Source organism: Danio rerio, chromosome 7 (assembly GCF_052040795.2).
Source record: "Danio rerio strain M-AB ecotype USA chromosome 7, GRCz13ab, whole genome shotgun sequence".
Taxonomy (NCBI): Eukaryota; Metazoa; Chordata; class Actinopteri; order Cypriniformes; family Danionidae; genus Danio; species Danio rerio.
Window position 1 is genome coordinate 1,721,722 of NC_141027.1, and position 22,726 is coordinate 1,744,447.

A 22,726-nucleotide genomic window follows, 5' to 3' on the forward strand; every position below is an offset into this window, starting at 1 on the left:
CGCGTATTCGCGTGATGGGCGGGGCTTCTGTCTGCCCGGTGACTCTAGCTTCATCGCTAAATGGCTAACATGGCTTTTATTAAGAAAATAACAGTGTTTATGTGCTTTATGGAGACTGAAAAACAGCGTCGATACGTTTAGGGTCCTGTATGAGTCCACTGCATCCTTTCAGAGGTGCAGCAGCTCTGTGAGCTCATAAACTCCTCCAGAAACTGAACCTGGATTATGGAGGCTTTCAGCGGTGCTTCTGACTGAGCCCAGCCCAGTTTGATGAACTGTTGTCGGTGTCGCCTGGAGGATTTGCCCCGGGACACCATCAACAGGTTCTACGTCACAATCATGCCCCCACAAGAGCAAGCTCCTGATTGGTTAACGCGGTGAGAATGTCCGCTGAAGTTCAGATTTTCGAACTCGAGAGATTGCGCGGTGCGAATAGCGTGATACGCGCAAGGCGAACTGAGCGTTTGTGCGCACAAACGCTCAATTCGCCTCGCGTGTATCGCGCTTTTCACACCGCGCCATTCGCGCATTTCGCGTCAATCGCTCAACGCCATTTGCGTGTATCACGCCGCAGGATGTCTATTCGCGCGTTTGCATTGACTTAACATGTAAATCACTCGCGATTAACGCGCGTTCCGCGTCTGGTGTGAACGCAGCATTAGACTTCTTACTATACAAGTACTTTTTATGAAAAGCAAATGCAGAATATTGTGCAAAGAGGCATTTAAAGCTCCTGTGAAGTGCTTTGAAATGTGCATTTTTATTAGATGTTTGAGACAATCTCAACTGAAACATGAAGAGTGGGCGGGACATAATGTAGCTCCTCCCCCTTTTTAAAAAGCAGCTAATAACATGTCGTTTTTCTCACAGCTCTGCCAATGAGAGTGGTCAAGCTCAAGTACATCAAATGAACAGCCAATGAGTAGAAGAGGGTGGGGCATGTCAGATACTAGAGAGCATATGATTGGTCAAGATTGAGGCGTATGAGGCGACAACAAAAAATTCTAGATCAATTTAGGTGGAAGAGACCAACTGCAAGCTTTACATGTTTATATCAGAATGTTGTCACTGTTTTGGAGCACACTAGATTATAGACATCCACTAACATACAGATAGTAATATCTAAAAAGCTTTATTTTGATTTCATAGGACCTTTATAGTAGAAAATTAAGTAGTGCAATTTGTTTTGTGGTACATTCATGAGTAAACAATGCTTTCCTTATAGCACAGGTGTCAAAGTCAGCTCCTAGGGGGCCGCAGCACTGCACAGTTTAGTTCCAACCCTAACTGAACACACCTGATCAAACTAATGGGGTCTGTCAGGCTTGTTTGAATCCTACAGGTGAGTGTGTCGATGCAGGGTTGGCACTAAACTGTGCAGGGCTGCCACCCTCCAGGATCTGAGTTTGATACCCCTGCCTTATTGAGTCCTTATAAGATGGGGTTTGAGAAAAGTGTGTGGTGCACATGGAGAGAGGAGCGTTTCTACAGGTGGTTGATGTGCTCTGGTTTCACCTAGGAAAGAGGGTCTCCTGTGGGGCTCCTGATCCCAGCACTGCATCATCAGCTTCAGCAGCTCATCCAGTCCTTCGGTCTCGCTGCAGTCCACTGATGCCAGATCAGGGCGGTCTCCTAGAGGGATCCGAAAGCGCACCAGACTGGACTGAACACCTGCAACAGTGTATAATGTATCATACTGTATATTTACACATGTACAACTGTGTTAATGAATGTTCAAGCATACTGTAGTATTAACCATAACCAACTGAAATACTGTAGTACACTTTAATTTTATTATAGTTGTTGTGTTACCATAGCAACTGTAGAATCACCACAACATCAATTACTCTAATTGTTGTGTTACCATAGCAACTATGGAATCACAACAGATCAATTACTGTAGTTATTGTGTTACCATAGCAACTGTAGAATCACCACAACAGATCAATTACTCTAGTTGTTGTGTTACCATAGCAACTATAGAATCACAACAGATCAATTACTGTAGTTGTGTTACCATAGCAACTGTAGAATCACCACAACAGATCAATTACTGTAGTTGTGTTACCATAGCAACTGTAGAATCACAACAGATCAATTACTGTAGTTGTTGTTACCATAGCAACTATAGAATCACCACAACAGATCAATTACTGTAGAGTTACCATAACAACTGTAGAATCACCACAACAGATTAATTACTGTAGTTGTTGTTACCATAGCAACTATAGAATCACCACAACAGATTAATTACTGTAGTTGTGTTACTATAGCAATTTCAGAATCACCACAACAGATCAATTACTGTAGTTCTTGTGTTACCATAGCAACTGTAGAATCACCACAACATATTGATTACTGTAGTTTTTGTTACCCTAGCAACTGTAGAATCACCACAACCGATCAATCACTGCAGTTGTTGTGTTACCATAGCGACTAAAGAATAGCTGCAACAAACTGATTCATGTACTCTACGATAGTACCGTTCAGAAAAACTACAGAATTTACTATAAATTACCACAGTATTTTTATTGGATCTACAGGGCTGCCAAAACTAAATGTTTTCCATGTCAATTAACAGCCATTCATATTAAGCAATTAGTCGACTAATTGAATGCTTGTAAACCATTTAAATCACAATGATAGCGCTACACAGCCTATTGAGAGCTCAAGCATAATAATGGAGCTGTAATGCACTGTAAACCTGCCGGAACTACTTTAGCTGTGCCTTTATCTGACAATAACCAAACAGCTTAGAGTGATCATCAGCCAATCAGAAACCAGCTTTCAGCAGAAGTGCAATGTAAATAGAATTAGTGAATATGGAATTGATGGGAATAAATGTGTAGTTTAATAACTCTCACCGCTGTACGGCTCCTTCCCAGTGATAATGGACCACAACAGGATCCCGTAACTGAAGATCAAAAACATTAAACATTAAAAACAACATTAATATTCACAACTTTTTATGAAACATTTTTTTTTACCTTTATTGGACAGAACAGTAGAGAATTGACAGGAAAGTGTGGGGAGCACAAAGAGGGGAACGATCGGCTTAGGACCTCGAGGCAGGAATCAAACTTAGGTCACCGTGAACACAAGAGTGCATGTGTTGGTGCACTTTCCACTATGCCATTGGCCCCGACATGAAACTTTTTTTTTAAACCACTTTATGTTCTGTGTTGTAACTGGAGTCAAACAGAAACTCTCCCTGCCCGTCAAGTTGAGATCTTAAAAATACAAATACAGTTCATTTTTAATAAAAAAAAATTCATTATTATTTTCATTCATTGAGAACTCATGAAATTGACCTAAACTTTGACATAAAAAAATGAAGCAGCACAACTGTTTTGAATATTGATAATAATCTGAAATTATTATTATTAATACATTTATTGTATTAGAAAATTATAATTTATCATTTATTATAATAATTAATAAATAACCGCTGATCTTTTAAGCTTTCCACACAAATATAAAGCAATATATAGACAACAATGCTTGATTATTTGACAGTGTTTTTTGCTAAATTAATGCACTCTTGATTTGCATTGGGGTGGTACAGTGGTTAGCACCGTTGCCTCACAGCAAGAAGGTTGTTGGTTTGACTCCCAGGTGGGCCACTTGGCATTTCTGTGTGGAGTTTGCATGTTCTCCCCATGTTGGTGTGGGTTTCCTCTGGTTGCTCCGGTTTCCCCCACAGTCCAAACACATGCGCTATAGGGGAATTGATCAACTAAATTGGCCGCAGTGTACGAGTGTGTGTGTGTGTGTGTGTGTGTGTGTGTGTGTGTGTGTGAGAGAATGAGTGTGTATGGGTGTTTCCCAGTACTGGGTTGCAGCTGGAAGGACATCCACAGTGTAAAACATATGCTGGAATAGTTGGTGGTTCATTCCGCAGTTGCGACCCCTAATAAATCAAGGACTAAGCCGAAGGAAAATGAATGAAGGGATGATCTGCATTAGAATCACCTTCAAGGCAGCATTTTAAAGGCATATCTGTGTATTCTGTACCTGTACACGTCGAAGGCTTTGCTGGGTTTGTAACTGCTGGACTGGAGCGCTTCGGGCGGCATGTAGCTCAGCGTTCCTCCCTCATCCTCGTCATTCACCCCGGTATACTTACAGACATTTTCAGCCACTCGGGACAAACCAAAATCTGTGATCTGCAGGACGGAGACACAGTAACGGAGGGATGAAGAGAGGAAGAAAGCGAGTGTGAGACTTTGTAACCCTTGTGTGCTGCTGGGTTGTTTTCATCCCCTCTGGGCTGATTTGGAGGCTTAATTTGGCCTCATCTTTCTCTGTTGTGATGATTTTTGCTGGCAAACCTTATTTTGACACATATTTGGGGAAAATGTTCAACAACTCCACAACACACTCTGTTCAGATTGACTCCCCATGATGTTGGTGTCTGTTTTTGCCCCATTGACCTCCATTATAATTACATTTATTGACTGCAGCCATGACAGCATATGATCATGACATTAAAGGTGCTGTATGTCTGTTTTTGACTCTTCTAAATCATAAAATTACCATAATATGTTTGCAGAAATATGATAAACATGTTAAGTGAACACATTTGTTTATCTGCGAAACAATGCTGCAGTCAGATATTCTGCTTTGAAAATCTGTGACCATTTCCACAGAAGTTGTCTGTGCATTCTAATGATATGGGAGTACCTCAAGGGTCTGTTCTTGGCCCATTGTTGTTTCCAATGTACTTAAATGATCTTCCAGATTAGGGGTTAACAGCCAGTTATATGCAGATGACACAGTCATCTATGAGTCTGCTAAAACACCTTGCCTAGCAGGTGAGCTACAAGCTCAGGCTTTACAACATATTTCAGGATGGCTCATTTAACATTAAATGTCAAGAAAACAGTTTTGTGCTTCTCCATATGAAACAGTTTTCTCCATTTCTAAACAGTTTTCTCCATATGAAATAGGCCTGAAAGGAATAAACTTGAGGTGCTTATTAAAAAATAGAGTTCTTGAAGAAGTGAATGAACTTAAGATGAATTAAAATTTGATATAAACTTTAATGAAACTAACTAAAACTAAAGTGAAAGTTACAGTAAATTTAAAAATACTATCGAAAATAAAATGCAAGTAAATGCAAAATATAAATATGTAACTAAAACATTAATGAAACTAAGTAAAACTAAACTGAAATTTACAGCAAATGTAAAAATAGCAGAAAAATAAAAATGCAAAAATAAAAAAAACTAAAACTAAATTAAAATTTACAGTCAATTTAAAAAGTAGTTTCTAAATCAAAATGCAAAGGATAAAAATTAACTAAAAATAAACACAAATCTACAGTAAAATTACAAATGCTATCAAAATAAAATGCAAAAAAGGCTATATTAAAAATGGTCAAAAAAATATTATTTTTTAAATAAACCTTTAAAAAAAGCTTTAAAAATAAAATGTAAAAAAACATAAAAATTATTAAACAAATAAATATTAAGCAAAAGATACAAAGTTAACTAAAACTAACAAAAACTATAATAAAATGACGTAAAAATAAATGGAAATTTTAAAATAGTATTAATATAAAAATGTAAAGGAATGCAGCAACATGTACAGAATATTTGAAAACAATATTGAAACGAAACGCAGTTTTAAAAATGCTACAAGAATCTACAAGAATCTTGCAGTGATGAGGAAAAGTGGGCGTGGCCTCACCTTGACCCCCAGACTGTCACTCGACAAATTTAAAAACAGCATCGAAATAAAATTGAAAAAGTGTAAAGTAAATTAAACTAAACTGAAATGTTAATCAAATAAAAAAATAACATCAAAATAAAAATGCAAAAAATGAAATGTAACTAAAACTAACAATTGAATTTAATAAATAAAGCAAATTTTAAAATAGTATCGAAATAAAAATGCAAAATAACATATTTAACTTTAATAAAACAAACTAAAACTAAACTTTAATTTACAGTATATTTAAAAATAGCAATGAAATAAAAATGCAAAAAAAAATGAACCAAAACCAAATAAAAAACTACAGCAAATTAAAAAATTGTTTCTAAATAAAATGCAAAGAAAATGCAAACCATAAAATTGACTAAAACTAAACTGAAATCTACAGCAGATTAAAAATAGTGTTGACATAAAAAGCAAAAGATACAAATTTGACTAAAACCTTCGCTACCGCTGATTATTAAACAGTCCACGCTTCCCAAATACTGATGTCCATGCGTTTTCTTTATCGAACACCGTGAAAACTAATAAGATAAACAAACAAAGCAAATGTTTCACACAAACACAATCAAAAGGACATCAAAAAACAAGCGAATAATATACAAACAATGTTTCTTTTACCTCGTTGGCCTGATAACCAGCAGAAGAATATTCAGGAGCATTTAAGTGTGCTTTCACACCTGTGAATCTATTCATTTGTTCTGAAAAAGGGAGGGAGACGCGCGATTTCAAGGAGATTATGACTAGTTTACAGCATCTGGGAGTTTTTAATGCATGGAGACTCTCGGAACTTCCGAGAGACTTGGGATGTCTGGAATGACTCCCGCCCTACTCATTATTCTCTCTTCATATAGCTGTATGCCTATGACATATCCATAAACCACTGTGATATAGCCGGGCTCAGATCGTATCGCTTTCTCACTACTATCGATCCGCTCCAGAGTTCATTTCAATCGAGCCGAGACCACCTCATTCAGGCAATCTTGGACCGATTGTTTTGGCGCGGATTTGATTGCGATTGCTGAATTCACATATGCAACGAACTGCGGTAACTGAGCAAACGAGACAGGGCTAGGGCTGCGTCCGAAACCGCATACTTCCATACTATTAATACGCTAAAATCAGTACTCGAGCCGAGTAGTATGTCCGAATTCGAAAATCAGTATGCGAGAAGTACCCGGATGACTTACTACTTCCGGCGAGATTCCGGAGTGCGCATCACATGCACGCTGCGCTATCCCATGATGCCCCGCGAGAAAATTCATGAATGGAAGTAAAGTGACGCAACTGACGCAGATAGGTCATGTGACCATGACAAAATGGCGGATGTAGTACGTCCGAATTCCATTCATACGTTTCACATTCATACTGTATAGAACGTACTTTTCTAACGGGCGAGTAGTACGTTTAAATTCAAATGCAGTACTGAGTTGTAGATGGTTTAGGACACAGCCAACGTGTGAAAGCACCCTAACAGGTTTCCTGCATTGAGATCTCACTATGCTGTCCATACAAACTCTCGCAGATCTGATTGCGTACTATATAGTATAGAAGTATGCAATTTCAGACGCAGCCCGAGACTTTTGTTTCGGAACCTGTCTCATTTGCCCAGTTACCTCAGTTTGTTGCATATGTGAATTCAGCAATCGCTAAAATCAGTATTCGAGCCGAGTAGTATGTCTGAATTCATAGGCTGCGTCCGAAAGCGCCTACTACTCAGTAGGTACTGCATTTGAATTAAATTAAAATTCAAATTAAACGCACTACTCGGCCGTTAGAAAAGTGCGTTCTGTACAGTATGAATGTGAAAAGTATGAATGGAATTCGGACGTACTACATCCGCCATTTTGTCATGGTCACGTGACCTACCTGTGTCAGTTGCGCCGCTTCACTTCCACTCATGAATTCTCTCGCGGGGCATTATGGGATAGCGCAGCATGCATGGGATGCGCACTTCTGGCGGATGTAGTATGTCCGAATTCCATTCATACTTTTCACATTCATACTGTGTAGAACGTACTTTTCTAATGGCCGAGTAGTACGTTTAAATTCAATTGCAGTACCTACTGAGTAGTAGGTTTCCTGCATTGAGATCTCACTATGCTGTCCACACAAACTCTCGCCGGTTAAATCCGTCAAGGAGGATCATGTGACCTCTGACTCAAGACAGCCGGAAACACAGAAATTTCTAAATTAAACATAAACTAATACACTTTCAAATAATGAAATATAAAAACAATAATAAACATTAACAAAATACAAGCTGACCAATTAGCGTCAGCTACAAAAACGAAAAAAAAAATTATTATAAAATAAACTAAAACTAAATGGAAATTCACAGCACGTTTAAAATAGTTTTCAAATATACTGCACATGTTGTTGAATCTTTTCAGTTGTTATTTCAATGCAGCATCAAAACAAAACGTCGTTTTTAGAAATCACCTTGGCATCCAGGCTGTCACTCAGCAGAACGTTGCTAGGTTTAAGGTCGAGGTGCAGGATGGGCGGAGTCAGCTGATGGAGGAAGTTCATGCCCAGGCTGACCTGCAGCGCCATGCGGAGGGCGAGAGCACACGGCGGAGGAGCAGCCAATCTCTGCAGCAGATCCTCCAGAGAACCCCTCGCCAGGAACTCCAGCACCAGCCCACACTGAAGCGGCCGCTGCGGGTCACCCAAACGGCCCTCATACACACCCAACACACGCACCACATTGGAGTTTCCAGCATCAAACATCAGCTCCGCTTCTCTCTGAGCGGAGGATGCAGAGCTGAAAAACAAACAAGCAGCATTTACCCCCGTGTGTTGATCAGTTTGACTCCCCTTCAGTGATGTTGGTGCTGTTTTTGCCACATTGACCTCCATTATAATCACATGTATTGATTGTAATTCATGACAGCAGATCATCAAGCATTCTTGACTGCTGCTGGTTTCCCCTGTTGGGATTAAGAGGGACAGTGTGTAAAACTTAGTGTACGTCAGATTTCACGCTCACGCTTGGATTTACTAACGATGAAATGAACGTAAGAATGTGCGCAGGTCCACGCCAACTTCATGTCTGGCGTAGGGATGCTCATTTCGGGTAATTTTGCTAACCGACAACCGCCGCTCATTAATCGGTTATTAACGGTTAACTGGTCAGATTACTATTAATTTTATATTAAACAAATTGACGTGTCTATTTTGTGTCCGACACATTAAATATTGCATAAAATACTGATTTATTTTTATATGTTAGCATATTAATAATAGAACATAAAACCACGGCGAATGAAGTTCTGCACAAGACTTTTGGCCAGCGGAGAAATTAAAATGGTCGTGCCCAACTGAGTCTGGTTCTCTCAAGGTTTTTTTTCTTCACTCCCATCAGGTGAAGTTTTTTTCCCTCTCCGCTGTCGCCACTGCCTCGCATGGTTCAGGATTGGTAGAGCTACGCATCGATGAATTTGCTCTTCAGTGTTTGAACTCTCAGTAATGATTAAATCACACTGAACTGAGCTAAACTGAACTGAACTGAACTTAAACACTAAAACCTGAACCACACTGTTCCAGTTACTATGACCATTTATGTGAAGCTGCTTTGACACAATCTACATTGTAAAAGCGCTATACAAATAAAGCTGAATTGAATTGAATTAACCATAACAACAGAGCATCTTCACGCACCTGCAGTATTTAGCACAGAAGAGCAGAATAAACTAAATAAAATGAATAAAATAAATAGGACTGCCCTAAATTATTTTCCACTTAACTAATTCATTTATATTACAAATCGAAAACACTGACTGATTATTTTTAATAACCGGCATAGGCTGATTTTTCCCAATCATATTTTTTTCTTCCGTCAAATAAAATAGCAGACTTCTTCAAATTGCTCGCTCCACGGAAAATATGCCTTTATTTAATGCTCCGCTGTTATTATTATAATCACAAAACCTTTTACATTTTTAATAGAAATCATTATTTTAAAGAATATGTCTCTCTCTCACGCGCTGCGTGATGAAAAGACAACAACAACGCGCGCATATGTAGACTTTTTGTAAACAGTTGTGCTGTTTAAATATGCTATTGCATTAATGTGCATACATGCTTTATAAGCTGTAAAATAAAAGGTAAAGCCTATTTGTTGCGTTTATGACTCAGATCCAGGTCAACATCAGCGCTGGTTTGGCATCAACACGTCTGTTAAACAGCAATATTCTTCTTCCATTTTGCTTCTTTGGCAAATGTGTCTGTAGGCACGGGTTATACGTTATCGTCCCGCAAGTTCAGTATGTCTTGCAGTAAAACAAGTGGCCGACCACAGCTAACGTGCTTTTTTCATTCCAAAAACGCGAGGCGCACCTCACTGCCTTTATGCTGACAAGGAAAAAAGAAGAGAAGAAGCGCGGTCCTCTTATGAAACGACTGAATCAGCTGGGTATCGATTGTGCAGAAGTGTTGCTGTCTGTGTTGTTGTAATTGTAATATTTAATAATATTGTGATATTCAAGATTTGTACATTCATACAGCTCTGGATAACTTAAAACAGCGATTAGACCTTCAGAGCGGTGTTGATGCGTCCTCAAGTAAAGCGAAACGGCTATAAACTCCAGCAAGATAGAGTGATTATATGCAGAGTCATACTTTATCTGTAAATAAAGTATAACTATAGAAACTGTGTTCATCCTAACTGAAAGCTTCTGCGTGTTTGCTGGCCTCACGCATCGCGCACCTGTCAGTCAGTCAGTCCGTCAGCACGTAACGCCAAAGGATTAAACAAAAGCGCACAGCACTATACGGTTACAGAAAAGTTTGCGCTGTTATAATCCACTTAGCTTTTAATACGTTTTGATGCGATTATAATCCGCTATTAAAAACAACAACAACAACAATAACTGAATGTTTTGAATGGGTAATGTAGCCGTGGCTGGATGCATTTTGTTCCCCGCCATGGAAGAATGAATGTAGCGGAAACCAAGCTCTTTAAAAGTTCTCTGTAGTCGTCTTGACAACACAAACTGCTGCTCTGGGATGAGCCGCGTGCAAAAGATCCCCCTCTTAACGCAAAGGCGCATTCAATCGGCCCCTTATGCAGTCAAACTAAAAATATATAAAATAATAATTTTAATCGTTTAACTGATAGCATTAATCGGTCACAAACGCACCCTTTCGGTTAACGGTTAATCGATTATTTTGAGCATCCCTAGTCTGGCGTACGCACATTTCTTGTGTGCGTCTGTTTTATTTCCATTGGCGACTCCTAGAGGCAGTTGTGTTAAATTGCTCTCTACAATGTCTAGCAGGTATATAAGGTAAAAGTTTTTCCATCGCAGTTTATGCGCATTTTTTCCTACCCTAGTTTATCCTACCCAGTTGGGCGCTTAAGTTTTTGGCGTTCATCATGGCGTTTCCATCAACTGTTTTGTTTATGCGCATTTGCAAAATCACAACGAACGCACTTTTTCATTCCAGAGACGTGAGGCGCACCGCAATGCACTTTATGTTGACAAGAAAAAAAGGAGCGCGGTGCTCTTTTGAATGTCACTATAGGTAACAACTGAATCAGCTGGGGCCTCATATATCAACGCTGCGTACGCACAAAAACTTTGCGTACGCCAGGTTTCACACTCAGAATCGCTCACGTTTGGATTTACTAACGATGAACTGAACGTGGGAATGTGCGCAGCTCCATGCCAGCTTCATGGCTGGCGTACGCACATTTTTTGTGCGTGTCTGTTTTATTTCCATTGGCGACTCCTAGAGGCAGTTGTGTTAAATTGCACACTACAACGTGTCTTCTCAGCTGTATGAGACGGGTTCATCCGCATGTCTAGTATATAAGGTTTCCGTACCATACAGTTGATCATCCAAACATTGAAGCACAATTTGCAGCGGTCGCCGGTTTTTCCAATGTAATCTGAGCGATCTACTGTACGCGCATTGCTATAAAGACACTATCTGAAGATGAATTTGCATGCGTGAATCAGAAACATTTCCATTCAATAAATGTGCAAATAAAATATGATGCACAGACTTATTAATGATTCCTACTTGTCTTTCTCGTGATAAATAGTATATAGGCAAAATCTGATATGTAGTGGGGGAAATAAAGAGTAAGTTCATCAGCCGCTGGATTCGAACCGAGTTCATGCTTGAACGTGTCAAAACATGTTGCCATGGGTTTAACGAGCTGCGCCACTTAGGATTTTAAAGATGCTACAAAATTTTACACCTATAGATCTCACCATTTCTTTTCTAATGCACTCAGTGCGATGTTCAGACCCAACTATGTTAACCGCATCAGCTAAACTCTCCCCACTCTATTTTTTTCTTTTGTTGTTAATTCCGGAGAACAAACTTGCAAATAAAAGTTTTCCTCCGGTCTACCTCCGAAAGCAGCACCTTCAATTCAGTTTCTCTTCTTGCTTGATTTTGCCGTTGCTTTTTCGTTGGGTTTTGCCAAAGAAGAGTCATAAGCATATTCATATGGGGGAGGAGTCAGGGAGGGGTTTTGCACTCGTGCACGTGCGCTCAGTTTCACGTTCATTCAGATGTACAAAAGAATATGCGTGGCATTCGGCGTATTTTTTTCTGCGTACGCACATTTACAGCTTTGTGCGTACGCAATGTTTTAGTATGATTTCCACGCAAGTCTTCGTACATGAGGCCCCAGGTCTAGTACACCCCCCCCTATGGGATTAAAATGCTCCCTCAGTTATGACATCCTGGCGTCTGGCCTGTTACTGTAACCGGTATGCACCAGACCGAATCAGCAAATGAATTTCGGTGCCTAATTCAGGTTCCACTGGTGCTGCTACAAAAACTTAAAGCAGGTCGCACACTAGAAGCGCCGCTTGGCGACGCGCAAGAATTCGCAGGTCAGCAGCTGTCCATGGCACACAGCCACGACTCATGACTGTTCATATTCCTGCCGTGCCACACATCACCATCTGAATAGTTTCATTTTCAATAACATGTGAATGTGCACGTCTGCTGTGTGATACTGTCAACTATCATGTGCGGCTCTGAGCGGCTCATCTGCTGTGTGACGCACTTAAGAAGTATCAAGGGGTGCATCAAAGGCACACTTAAGCACGCGTTGTGTCACACTATCTCTAAATGTGTCATTCTAAACAGCATTGAGGGATACGGATGTCAGCGATGTCAGGCGTTTGTTATTGTAGCTTATAGAAGGCAAAGCACGCAAAACGGTGCATGCGGCAAACGACTTCCTTCATCAACACGCACGATCACGTTCATCTAATTTGCTTAAACTAAGCATTCTACAGTATGCCCATTTTTTACAAGCAAGGATTCTGACACACCAACATGCAGCAGATGCTTTACAAAAGTTAGGGGGGAAACATGTCAAACTTATGAAATGTGTGGGTTCATGGAATTACCCTAAAGGTGAGGAATGGACTGTCTCTGACAGCTTGTGACATCATCTGGCACTTTCAGTGAGTATGTTTACATGTACACCAATACTCTGATATTAATATGATTAAGACAATACTCTGATCAAGAGTCTACCACGTAAACAATGATTTTTGATTATCTTAAAGGACCACAGACACAAACTGTGGAGGAAACATTAGCCGCGTTTCCACTATCACTATCGCGCCTAAAGCGAGCGAGCCAGGGCGAGCCAAGGCCAGTGGCGTTTCCACTGTCACTGGCCTAATCGGGCCAAAGCGGGGCTTTCTTGGGGCCAGCGGCCGGCCTTTTTCGGCCCGCCGAATACTTTGGACCAAAGAGGGCCAGCCGGGGCTTCGGGGCGGAGTGAAAGGAGAGGCGGGCACAGTTTTCCGATCGCACACGAGTACATAAGCCAAACTAAACAAATAAATAAATAAGAGAAAGAAAACATCTGGAACAAATTATAGGCTGAGGTCTTCTGCGTATGATCACCCTTATGTTTCTCTTTTAAATGTAATTCTGTTGTATAAAATAATAAAGTAGTTTTCATTTATAAGTGACTTCTTTTCTGCATCCCTCTTGATGTTTCAATAACACATAATAATCTGTACACCATATTAAAGACACAGCAGACAGTAAAGGATTTCAAGAGGTTTTATCAAGTTTAATAGGTGTGTTTGTGCGCATTTAGATGCCTGTGTGTGTGTGTGTGTGTGTGTGTGTGTGTGTGTGTGTGTGTGTGTGTGTGTGTGTGTGTGACTGAGGAAAAGAGCGCTCCCTTCACAGCTCTGTTGATGCCGCGCGGCTTTTTTCTTTTATTTTTTTATTGTTTTTATTTATTTTGTAGATTATACACTATATGAATACAACAGAAAGACATTAAACTTTACAAATTTCGTGTCCAATTTTGTAGGCTCAAAACAATATAGTGTCATATCTAGATTAAATAGCTTAAGCTATATTGAAATTATTTAAAGAACTACAAATATCAGATATAATAAAATCACATTAAATAAATAAACCAATATAAAACTAACAAAAGCTAGCTAGAACAATTAGGTACTATATCAAACTGTTTCAAAGCTATATTCAACTTTTATTTTTGCAAAAGCCTCTCTGAAAAAAAGATTTTAGATATTTTCTAAAATAAATAAATAAACACCGTAGAATGTTTTAAATATTATTTATAAACTATTTGGATACGATGAAATAATCAAATCATGCAAACAGAGCATTTTCGGGGTGAGTGAACGCAGAAACTAGGCGACCTTTTTTTCTGTCTGCAGCTGCGCAGCACTTTACAGACGCATCGGGGAAAACTGCAAAGACAAAATGTGTTCTGTGTCCTCAAACAAGTGGAAATTTTAAATACATAAAGAGCTTTATTAGAGCATAGCTGCTGAGCGCAGTGAAATATAGGCTATATTTTATTGCGTGCTTCTCTTATGTGCTGAAACACTGAACACTTTCCTTTACTTAAGATATAATAAGCAACATCTTTAAATAAAGGGAAATACCTATTAAGTGTCATAAGGCCTATAGGGAAAAAAACAGCGTCTGTCTAGAGCAGGGGTCTCAAACTCGCGGCCCGCGGGCCATTTGCGGCCCTCAGTGCAATATTTTGTGGCCCGCGCCGACCGCTGTACACTGACAGAATCAGCGGAGCGGGGAGAGAGAGCGCTCCCCGCTCCGCTGATTCTATCCATACACAGCGGTCAATGGCATTCCCCGCCCGCCGTGTAAACAAAGGGGCGGGGATGCCGGTGACGTCACCACGCACCCCGCCCCTTTGTTAGACGCTGTGACGGGCGGGAAAGTGTTAGGAGGGAACTCGCGCCGGCCTTAACCAAGGTAAGCAGTTCCCGCCCCTGCCTGCCACTTAGCTACCTATCTGCAGCCTGCCACCTACCTAGCTACAGCCTGCATCTTATATATATTATAGGTAGATACAGACTGGTACAGACTGATGTGACTGGAGTGGGGTGGGGGTGTTTAATTTATACATATATACGCCTTTTTTTAGGTGAGGCAGTGCACATGCCCTTTTTAGTCTTGGATAGAAAGTGCCCTTCCAAAATGATCAAAAGTGCCCCCGCGACGCGGCACACCTTCGGTCCCGCCCTTCAGTAGGCGCGCGACAACACCGCTCTTGAGTACGCGCGCGTCAACACAGCTGATCAGTACGCGCGCGACAACACAGCTGATCAGTACGCGCGCGACAACACAGCTGATCAGTACGCGCGCGATAACACCGCTGATCAGTACGCGCGCGATAACACCGCTCTTCAGTACGCGCGCATCCACTCTGCAGATCTGCACCAAGCGCTGTCAAGTCTCTGGCAGCAAGGAGTAGGCAAAAGATGCCATGTTCAGAAGAACTGTTCATAATCTTCCCTCAATGTTCTATTAATGTTCAGGACACTTCATGTTCAGAAGAAATAATTAAAACTGTTAATAATGACATTTGAGGACTTTTTTTTTGTGAAATCCCTTATGCGGCCCAGCCTCACCCAGACTTTGCCTCCTTCGGCCCCCAGGTAAATTGAGTTTGAGACCCCTGGTCTAGAGGATGTTATAAAATACATTTTATATCGAGTTATTAACGGAGAATTTTATATATGTGGTGTTATAATATGGATGTGTGCGCTCCCTGCGCTGGGTCCCTCCGTTAGTGGCGAGACCACTGGATTTCGATGCCAATAGTAGTCGGCGAGTAAATGAATGTGATGAATGAAAACACACAGGTATGTGCGTATATTAGACATACGTTGTACTGCTGCACAGTAACTTGTCATTTGTTTGTTTTGGTTGTCCTAATTTTAATAGTTTCGTGATGGTGTGCTTTATCTGCATGATTCTCGCTGAAGTGGGCGGATTGAGTGTCGTTCGATTCGGGGGATGTTCTAAGGGGCGGGGTTTGCATGACGCGCTGCGAGCTACTAGCCCGACAGTGGAAACGTGACATGATTTCGGCCTCACTGCTCAACCGCCCGGGCGATTGGCCCGGCCTGGCCCGATATAAGCCCTGGCTTGCACTGGCCTGACAGTGGAAAAGCGGCTATTTATAGGCTGATGACATCTGGATCTATGTGTTATAAGATGTAACTGGGAATCATGAATGTAACATTAATAAAGCAGCTCATGTAAACACCTGAATCATATTATTGTCTTATTCAGATTAAGGCAAATCATCAGATCACTGATGTCCATGTAAAAGTAGTCACAAGCCCCAAACCCAGAAAAAAGGTGCTCCCTGATTCTAATGACAGCCTTTCCACAGGTCAGTAGTAAGCTAATGTAATGTTAATAGCATAATGCAAATATAGCATTCATGCTAACAAACAAATGATCAAAAGAAATGTATTAATGCAATTCAAATAAATAAAATATGAATAGATGTTGTGGTGTCTGATTGGTCTGATGATATTAATTATATGAGACACAAAAGATCACTGATGTATTCTGATATTCCTTGTGTAAAAGCACACTTTTAATGATTTTTTTTTTTTATTGCATCATAACACAATTACAATAAGGCAAAATTTGAATAACAACTATTATCTACATTTATAGAACAGAGCACAAATAATAAAGCTAATAACATAGTAAATCAAAATGAAAAAAAGTTACTTAAACCAGAGAAAAGACACACAAAAAAGGAAAAAAAAAACATTTACATCGGGTCTTATATTAATTTTAAATTTTTCAATAGACTAAAGAGTCTTCTTCCACATTTTGATTTTATCAGCTGTAAAGATTTATAGTATAGCCAAAATTCCTTTTGGAAAACTAAAAACAGTGGTTTGGTTTTAAGGCACTTGCATTTATGAATATAAAATTTTCCCAAAATTGCACACTTTTAATGATGAAGCCAAGCGTAAGAGAAAGGAGAGGCGTCTCGGACAGAGGGCGCTCCGATCCAACAAACCAGCTGGAGGAACTTTTGCTGACCTCTCTGCTCAAACTTTTGCTGACCTCTCTGCTCAGTTTACACACATGAATCTAAGTGCATAAATGTGTAGGCACACTATATATTAAGGCTGATAATAAAACTGCCTAAATGTTGATTTATGTTTTATAATGTACTCGGATGACTACGTATCTGCCGCCCTAAAGGGTCTCCCTACTGTTCAAGTGATAAGCATGCTCCTTGAAGGTTTGATTTAACTAGGTTATGCACCTGTGTTTATGGATGATTTGTGAACATTGTTTCTGTCCCCCAACACGGTTTCAGAGTTGATCCTTATCTATGCAAGAGTATAAAAGCTGAAATGTACACACCAGCTTTGAGCTTTCTGACTTCTGTATACTGAATATCTTGGACCCTTTATCCTCAACGGAGGGTAGGGTTTTGTTTCTGTTATTTGTCTTTTGTTTATTCTACATTTTCACTGGATTTATTGTATTAATGAAAGTGTATTTTATTACTTTTCTTCGCTGGAGTGGACACTGACTTCTTTTCCCAGAACCTATCAAGTTACCCTGTGTGGTGAAGTATGAATCTGATTTATTCTTTTGCAAAATACATTATAAAGACGATCCTTTAACTAAACGCTAGCTAAGAAATATAGCAAAGGGAGGATCCTGGTTTATCTTTGTATAATTAGGGTGATTAAATAAAGGCGATCCAGCACAATATTTACTTTATGTTCAATTATAATAATATATATATATATATATATACTAGTGATAAATCGATACTTTTAAAACCGGTGCTAAAACGGTGCTTGAACCGATACTTTTTAGCCACAAAATTATTTGAAAAAATAAATAAATAAATAAATAAATATGTATATATATATTAGGGTGTCACAATCCTCCAAATCCTCGATTCGATTACATTTTCGATTCTAAAGTCACGATTCGATTCGATTTTCGATTATGAATAATTAATTAATTAATAACGAATTAATTATTTGTAGCCTACCGTTTAAACTACCTGACCTGCATGGTCTTTGTTTTACCCATAAACAAATCATACAGTAAATGAATAAAGGCAAGATACACACATAATTACCACCTGTCAATCACTTTTTCTGCGGGACTCGTGAATAGGCAGTGATCTGTGTCGTTATAATGGCATCGGTAAAAAAGGTGCACAACCAACAGGAACCAGCCAACAGCATCTGAGGTGTTCACTAAAATGACTAAGTACAAGTGAGTGAAAGATTGAAGCAGTCTACTGACCCGCTGACTGCCTGAACCCGCTGTCTCGAGCGCATGACGATGTGTGTGCGTCTGTATCTGTGTGTGAATGAGTGTGTGTGGTCACGTGATGTGCGTTTTCAGAGGTAGTGAGGAAGGAGGGCTGCTCAGAAATGCTACACACCAGTGTGGATGTCAAATCGTTGTCGTTCTAAAATGCCATTTAAAAACAAGGACAGTGTAAACACGGCCTGAGTGTGTATTTTTCGCGAACGGATTTGCAACGGGTGCGGGGCGGAGGATCGCGATGCGCCCATCGTCTATCATCCCAACCGTAATACGTACATAGCAGAGCTTGCAAACTGTGTTTTTTTTGTCAACAACACGATAGTTGTCAACATAACTCACTGGAAATCCAAAATGCTTCCACACCGGCTACTTCATTGAAAGAGGAGAGGATTTAAGTTCTGTCGACGGGTCTCCTGCGTCTGCAGTTTAACAAGCACTTCAACAAGCGTGTTTTTTTCCCGCTTGGCAAGCCAAGCTAATGTGACATGGGGGCGTGGCAGTATCGACGATTCTATTTTTTGATTCGATAATCGAAGTTGAGCATAAATTTCGATCGATTTTTTTTTTTTTTTTTTTATTGTGTTTTTGACAAAAGGTACAGTACATTAAAGGTATTCAATTACAAAGGTATTTTCGTTTTTTCTTTTTTTTTTTTAACCATACATAAATTGAACAAAAGAAAAGACAAATTGACATAATAAAAAAAATAAATAAATAAATTAAAAAAAAAATAAATAAATAAATAAATTTGATGAAAAGGAAATGCATTAAATAAAAAATATATTAATAATAATAAAAATGAAAATAAAATAAATTTACAGAAAAAATAAATAAATGAAAAAAAAAATAAATAAGTAAATTAAATTAAAAAAAAAAAAAAAAAAAAAAAAGGGTGGGTGGGGGTGGGGAATTTATGGTTGGAGGAGTACATTAGTCTCAATATGAATTATTAGAGGGTCCCATGTTTTGAAAAATTTTTTGGTTGATCCTCTGAGAAAATATTTAATTTTTTCTGTTTTCAAAAATAGCATTACATCACTAAGCCAAAGTGACAGTTTAGGTGGCATTGGTGATTTCCACTCCATAAGAATTCTTCTTCTAGCTATTAATGTTACAAAGGCAAAGGCGTTTTCTATTTCTTTAGCTAAATGGATGTCCTCATTTGTTACTCCAAAAATAGCCATTTCCGGATTTGGTTGAATTCTTAAATTGAAGGCTGAGTTTAAAATTTCAAATATTGAAGACCAAAATCGTCTCAGTTTGTCACATGACCAGAACATATGGGTCAGGTCTGCCTTGCATGAGTTGCAACGATCGCATGTTTCATCTATATTGGGGTAGATTTTGGCCAGTTTGGTTTTGCTGTAGTGAATACGGTAAAGAATTTTCATCTGAATCAGATTAAGACGTGCACATGATGAAGTCTTGTTTATAATTTTAACTGCTTTATCCCAAGTTTCTTCAGAAATATTAATTCCTAGTTCTTCTATCCATTCCGTTTTAATCTTCTCTAATGTTGTGTTATGGAATGTCATAATAAGGTTATACATTTTGGAAATGAGACCTTTGGGGTGTACAGGGGTCTTTAAAATTAGATCCAGTCCAGATTCAGCAGGCATTTGAGGGAATACAGAGCACTGGGTCTGAACAAAGTGGCGAACCTGGAGGTATCGAAAAAAGTCTGATTTTTGAAGATTAAATTTTTTACTCATGTCATTGAAATTGGCAAAAATATTATCAATGAAAAAATCTCTACATGTAAGTATGCCCAGGTCCTGCCATTTCTTAAAAGTAGCATCTAGGTTGGCTGCTGGAAAAAGATGATTATTGCATATGGGGGTTTCTAAAGAAAAGTCTTGGAATTGAAGTGCTTGTCTAAATTGGTTATATATTTTGAGGGTCGAAATTACCACTGGACTCGAAGAATATTGTGATGGTGAGAAAGGTGTCTTCATTGTAATAAGTGCTGGTAGGGAAGTTGATTTGCAAGACTTAGCTTCTGCTTCACACCATTCTGTATGTGGGAACTTTAACCAATAGATTATTTTCTGTAAATTTGCTGCCCAATAGTAGTTTAACAGATTTGGAAGAGCCAGTCCTCCATCTCCTTTAGGTCTTTCAAGAAAGTCTCTGCGTATTCTTGGCTTTTTGCCACCCCATATAAAGGAAGACAGTAGTCTATTGGTCGACTGAAAAAAAGATTTTGGCAAGAAAATTGGGAGGCTTTGAAATAAGTACAATAATCTGGGTAGTACATTCATTTTAACACAGTTGACTTTACCTGCTAAAGACAAATAAATAACATTCCATCTTTGGAAATCTAATTCTAGTTTTTTAAGTATAGGACTATAATTTGCTTTGAATAAATCTGTGTATGAACGGGTAATATTAATTCCTAAGTATTTAAATCCCGATTTGGAGAAACAGAAGGGTAAGTCAGTATCTGCAATTTTAACTGCCATATTATTTATAGGGAAGCATATACTTTTAGAGAAGTTTAATTTATAACCTGAAAAATTACCGAATTCTTTTAATATTTTATCAATTTCAGAGATGCATGATAGTGGGTCAGTTATATATAATAACAAATCATCAGCATACAAAGAGACTTTATACTCTACACCCCTTCTTTTAATACCCCTGATGGATTGTGATGATTTGAGTATTGTTGACAATGGTTCTATAGCCAAAATAAATAGCAAAGGGCTAAGGGGGCATCCTTGTCGTGTTCCTCTAGACAAGGAGAAATATTGAGACACTATTTTATTAGTGAGTACGGCTGCTTTTGGTTGATGATAAAGCAAGCGCATCCAAGAAATAGATTTTGAGCCGAATTCGAATTTGTGCATTACAGCAAATAAGTATTTCCACTCGACTCTGTCGAATGCCTTCTCTGCATCTAGAGAGATAATCACTTCAGGACTATCCTCTGATGCAGGAGAGTGCACAACATTGAGGAGGTTTCTGATGTTAATGAATGAGTGGCGTCCCTTTATAAAGCCTGTCTGGTTTTGTGAAATTATTTCTGGTATTATGTTCTCTATTCTTGAGGCTAACAATTTAGATAGAATTTTGACGTCAACATTTAGTAAGGAAATAGGTCTATAAGAGCTACAGTAAAGGGCATCTTTATCTGGTTTCAGGAGAACTGTAATATGGGCCTGTGTAAGGGTTGGAGGTAATTTGGTTTGTTCAAACGAGTGGTTAAACATATTTAACAGTAAAGGGCATATTTGTGAGGAAAATTTTTTGTAAAACTCAATGGGAAATCCATCTGGTCCAGGGGTTTTACTAATCTGCATAGCTTTAATTGAATTTTCCACTTCTTGAAGTTGTAAAGGTTCATCCATGTTCTTTCTTTGATCCATTTTAACAGTGGGTAGATTAATATTAGATAAAAATGTTGACATGGGACTGTCTTCTTGTGGGAATTCTGAGGTGTACAGGTTAGAGTAATATTTATAAAAAATATTATTTATTTCTTGTGGGTCTACTGTAATGTCTTGTTTTGTATTCTTAATCTTTGGGATGAGCCGAGATGCCGATTTACTTTTTAATTGTTGGGCGAGAAGACGGCCTGCTTTATCGCCGTGTTCATAAAATCTAGCACGTGCAAAAAATAAGTTACGTTCTGTTTTTTCAGTTGATAATAATTCATATTTTGTCTTTAAACTAAGTTTTTCTCTATACAGTTCGGGTGTTGGGGTATCAGCATACTGGCGGTCGATTTTCTGTATTGATTCAATAAGTTTCTCCTCAGTTTGTTTCCTCTCCTTATTACGCGAGGTTGAGTATGATATTATTTCTCCCCTTATTACCGCCTTAAACGTTTCCCATAATAGTGATGGTGATATCGAGTCTGATTTATTATTTATTAAAAAATTGTCAATTGCACGAGATATGAATTTGCAAAAGTTTGAGTCTGAGAGTAAGGTTGTGTTTAGCTTCCATACTGGTCTTGTTGTATAGTTATATGAAAAACAAATATCAAAAATTACAGGGGCATGATCGGATTCAATAATAGTTGAGTATTCTATGTTTTTTATTGCCGGGATAAGTCTTTTATCAGCAAAAAAATAATCTATCCGCGAATACGTCTGGTGAACATGTGAAAAACATGAGAATACCTTTTTATCTGGAAATAAAAACCTCCATGGATCTATGCAGCCAATCTGATTCATATATCCGGCAAATATTTGAGACATTTTTAAAAGAGGTACAATTTTAGGGTTGGAACGGTCCATAGTTGTATCCATTACACAATTCAGATCTCCACCAAGTATGAGATGGAAAGAGTTTAAATCTGGTAACAAGGAAAAAAGTTTTTTCACAAAGTTAACGTCATCCCAGTTGGGTGCGTAGACACTGACCAAGACAACTGGTACCTCAAAAAGGTGCC

At 38.8% G+C, this 22,726-nt stretch overlaps 1 protein-coding gene across 8 annotated transcripts in view; it reads right to left on the bottom strand.

The window, feature by feature from the left end:
• Positions 1-22,726, bottom strand: part of ripk3 (receptor-interacting serine-threonine kinase 3) — a 42,786-nt gene that overhangs the window by 15,840 nt on the left and 4,220 nt on the right. For 7 of the 8 annotated variants that reach the window (XR_015495187.1, XM_087260385.1, XM_087260388.1 and 4 more), the window contains exons 2-5: positions 8,158-8,482; positions 4,015-4,166; positions 2,865-2,914; positions 1,516-1,671 (exon numbers count right to left, since the gene is read on the bottom strand). Coding sequence is in view for 6 of the 8 variants with exons in the window: in XM_087260385.1 (XP_087116511.1) it covers positions 1,516-1,671; positions 2,865-2,914; positions 4,015-4,166; positions 8,158-8,482 (683 nt within the window). In the remaining 2 variants the exon portion in view is untranslated. Of the gene's footprint in view, positions 1-1,515; positions 2,102-2,305; positions 2,915-4,014; positions 4,167-8,157; positions 8,483-22,726 lie in introns of all 8 variants that reach the window. The other variant, XR_015495188.1, reaches the window with a different exon arrangement.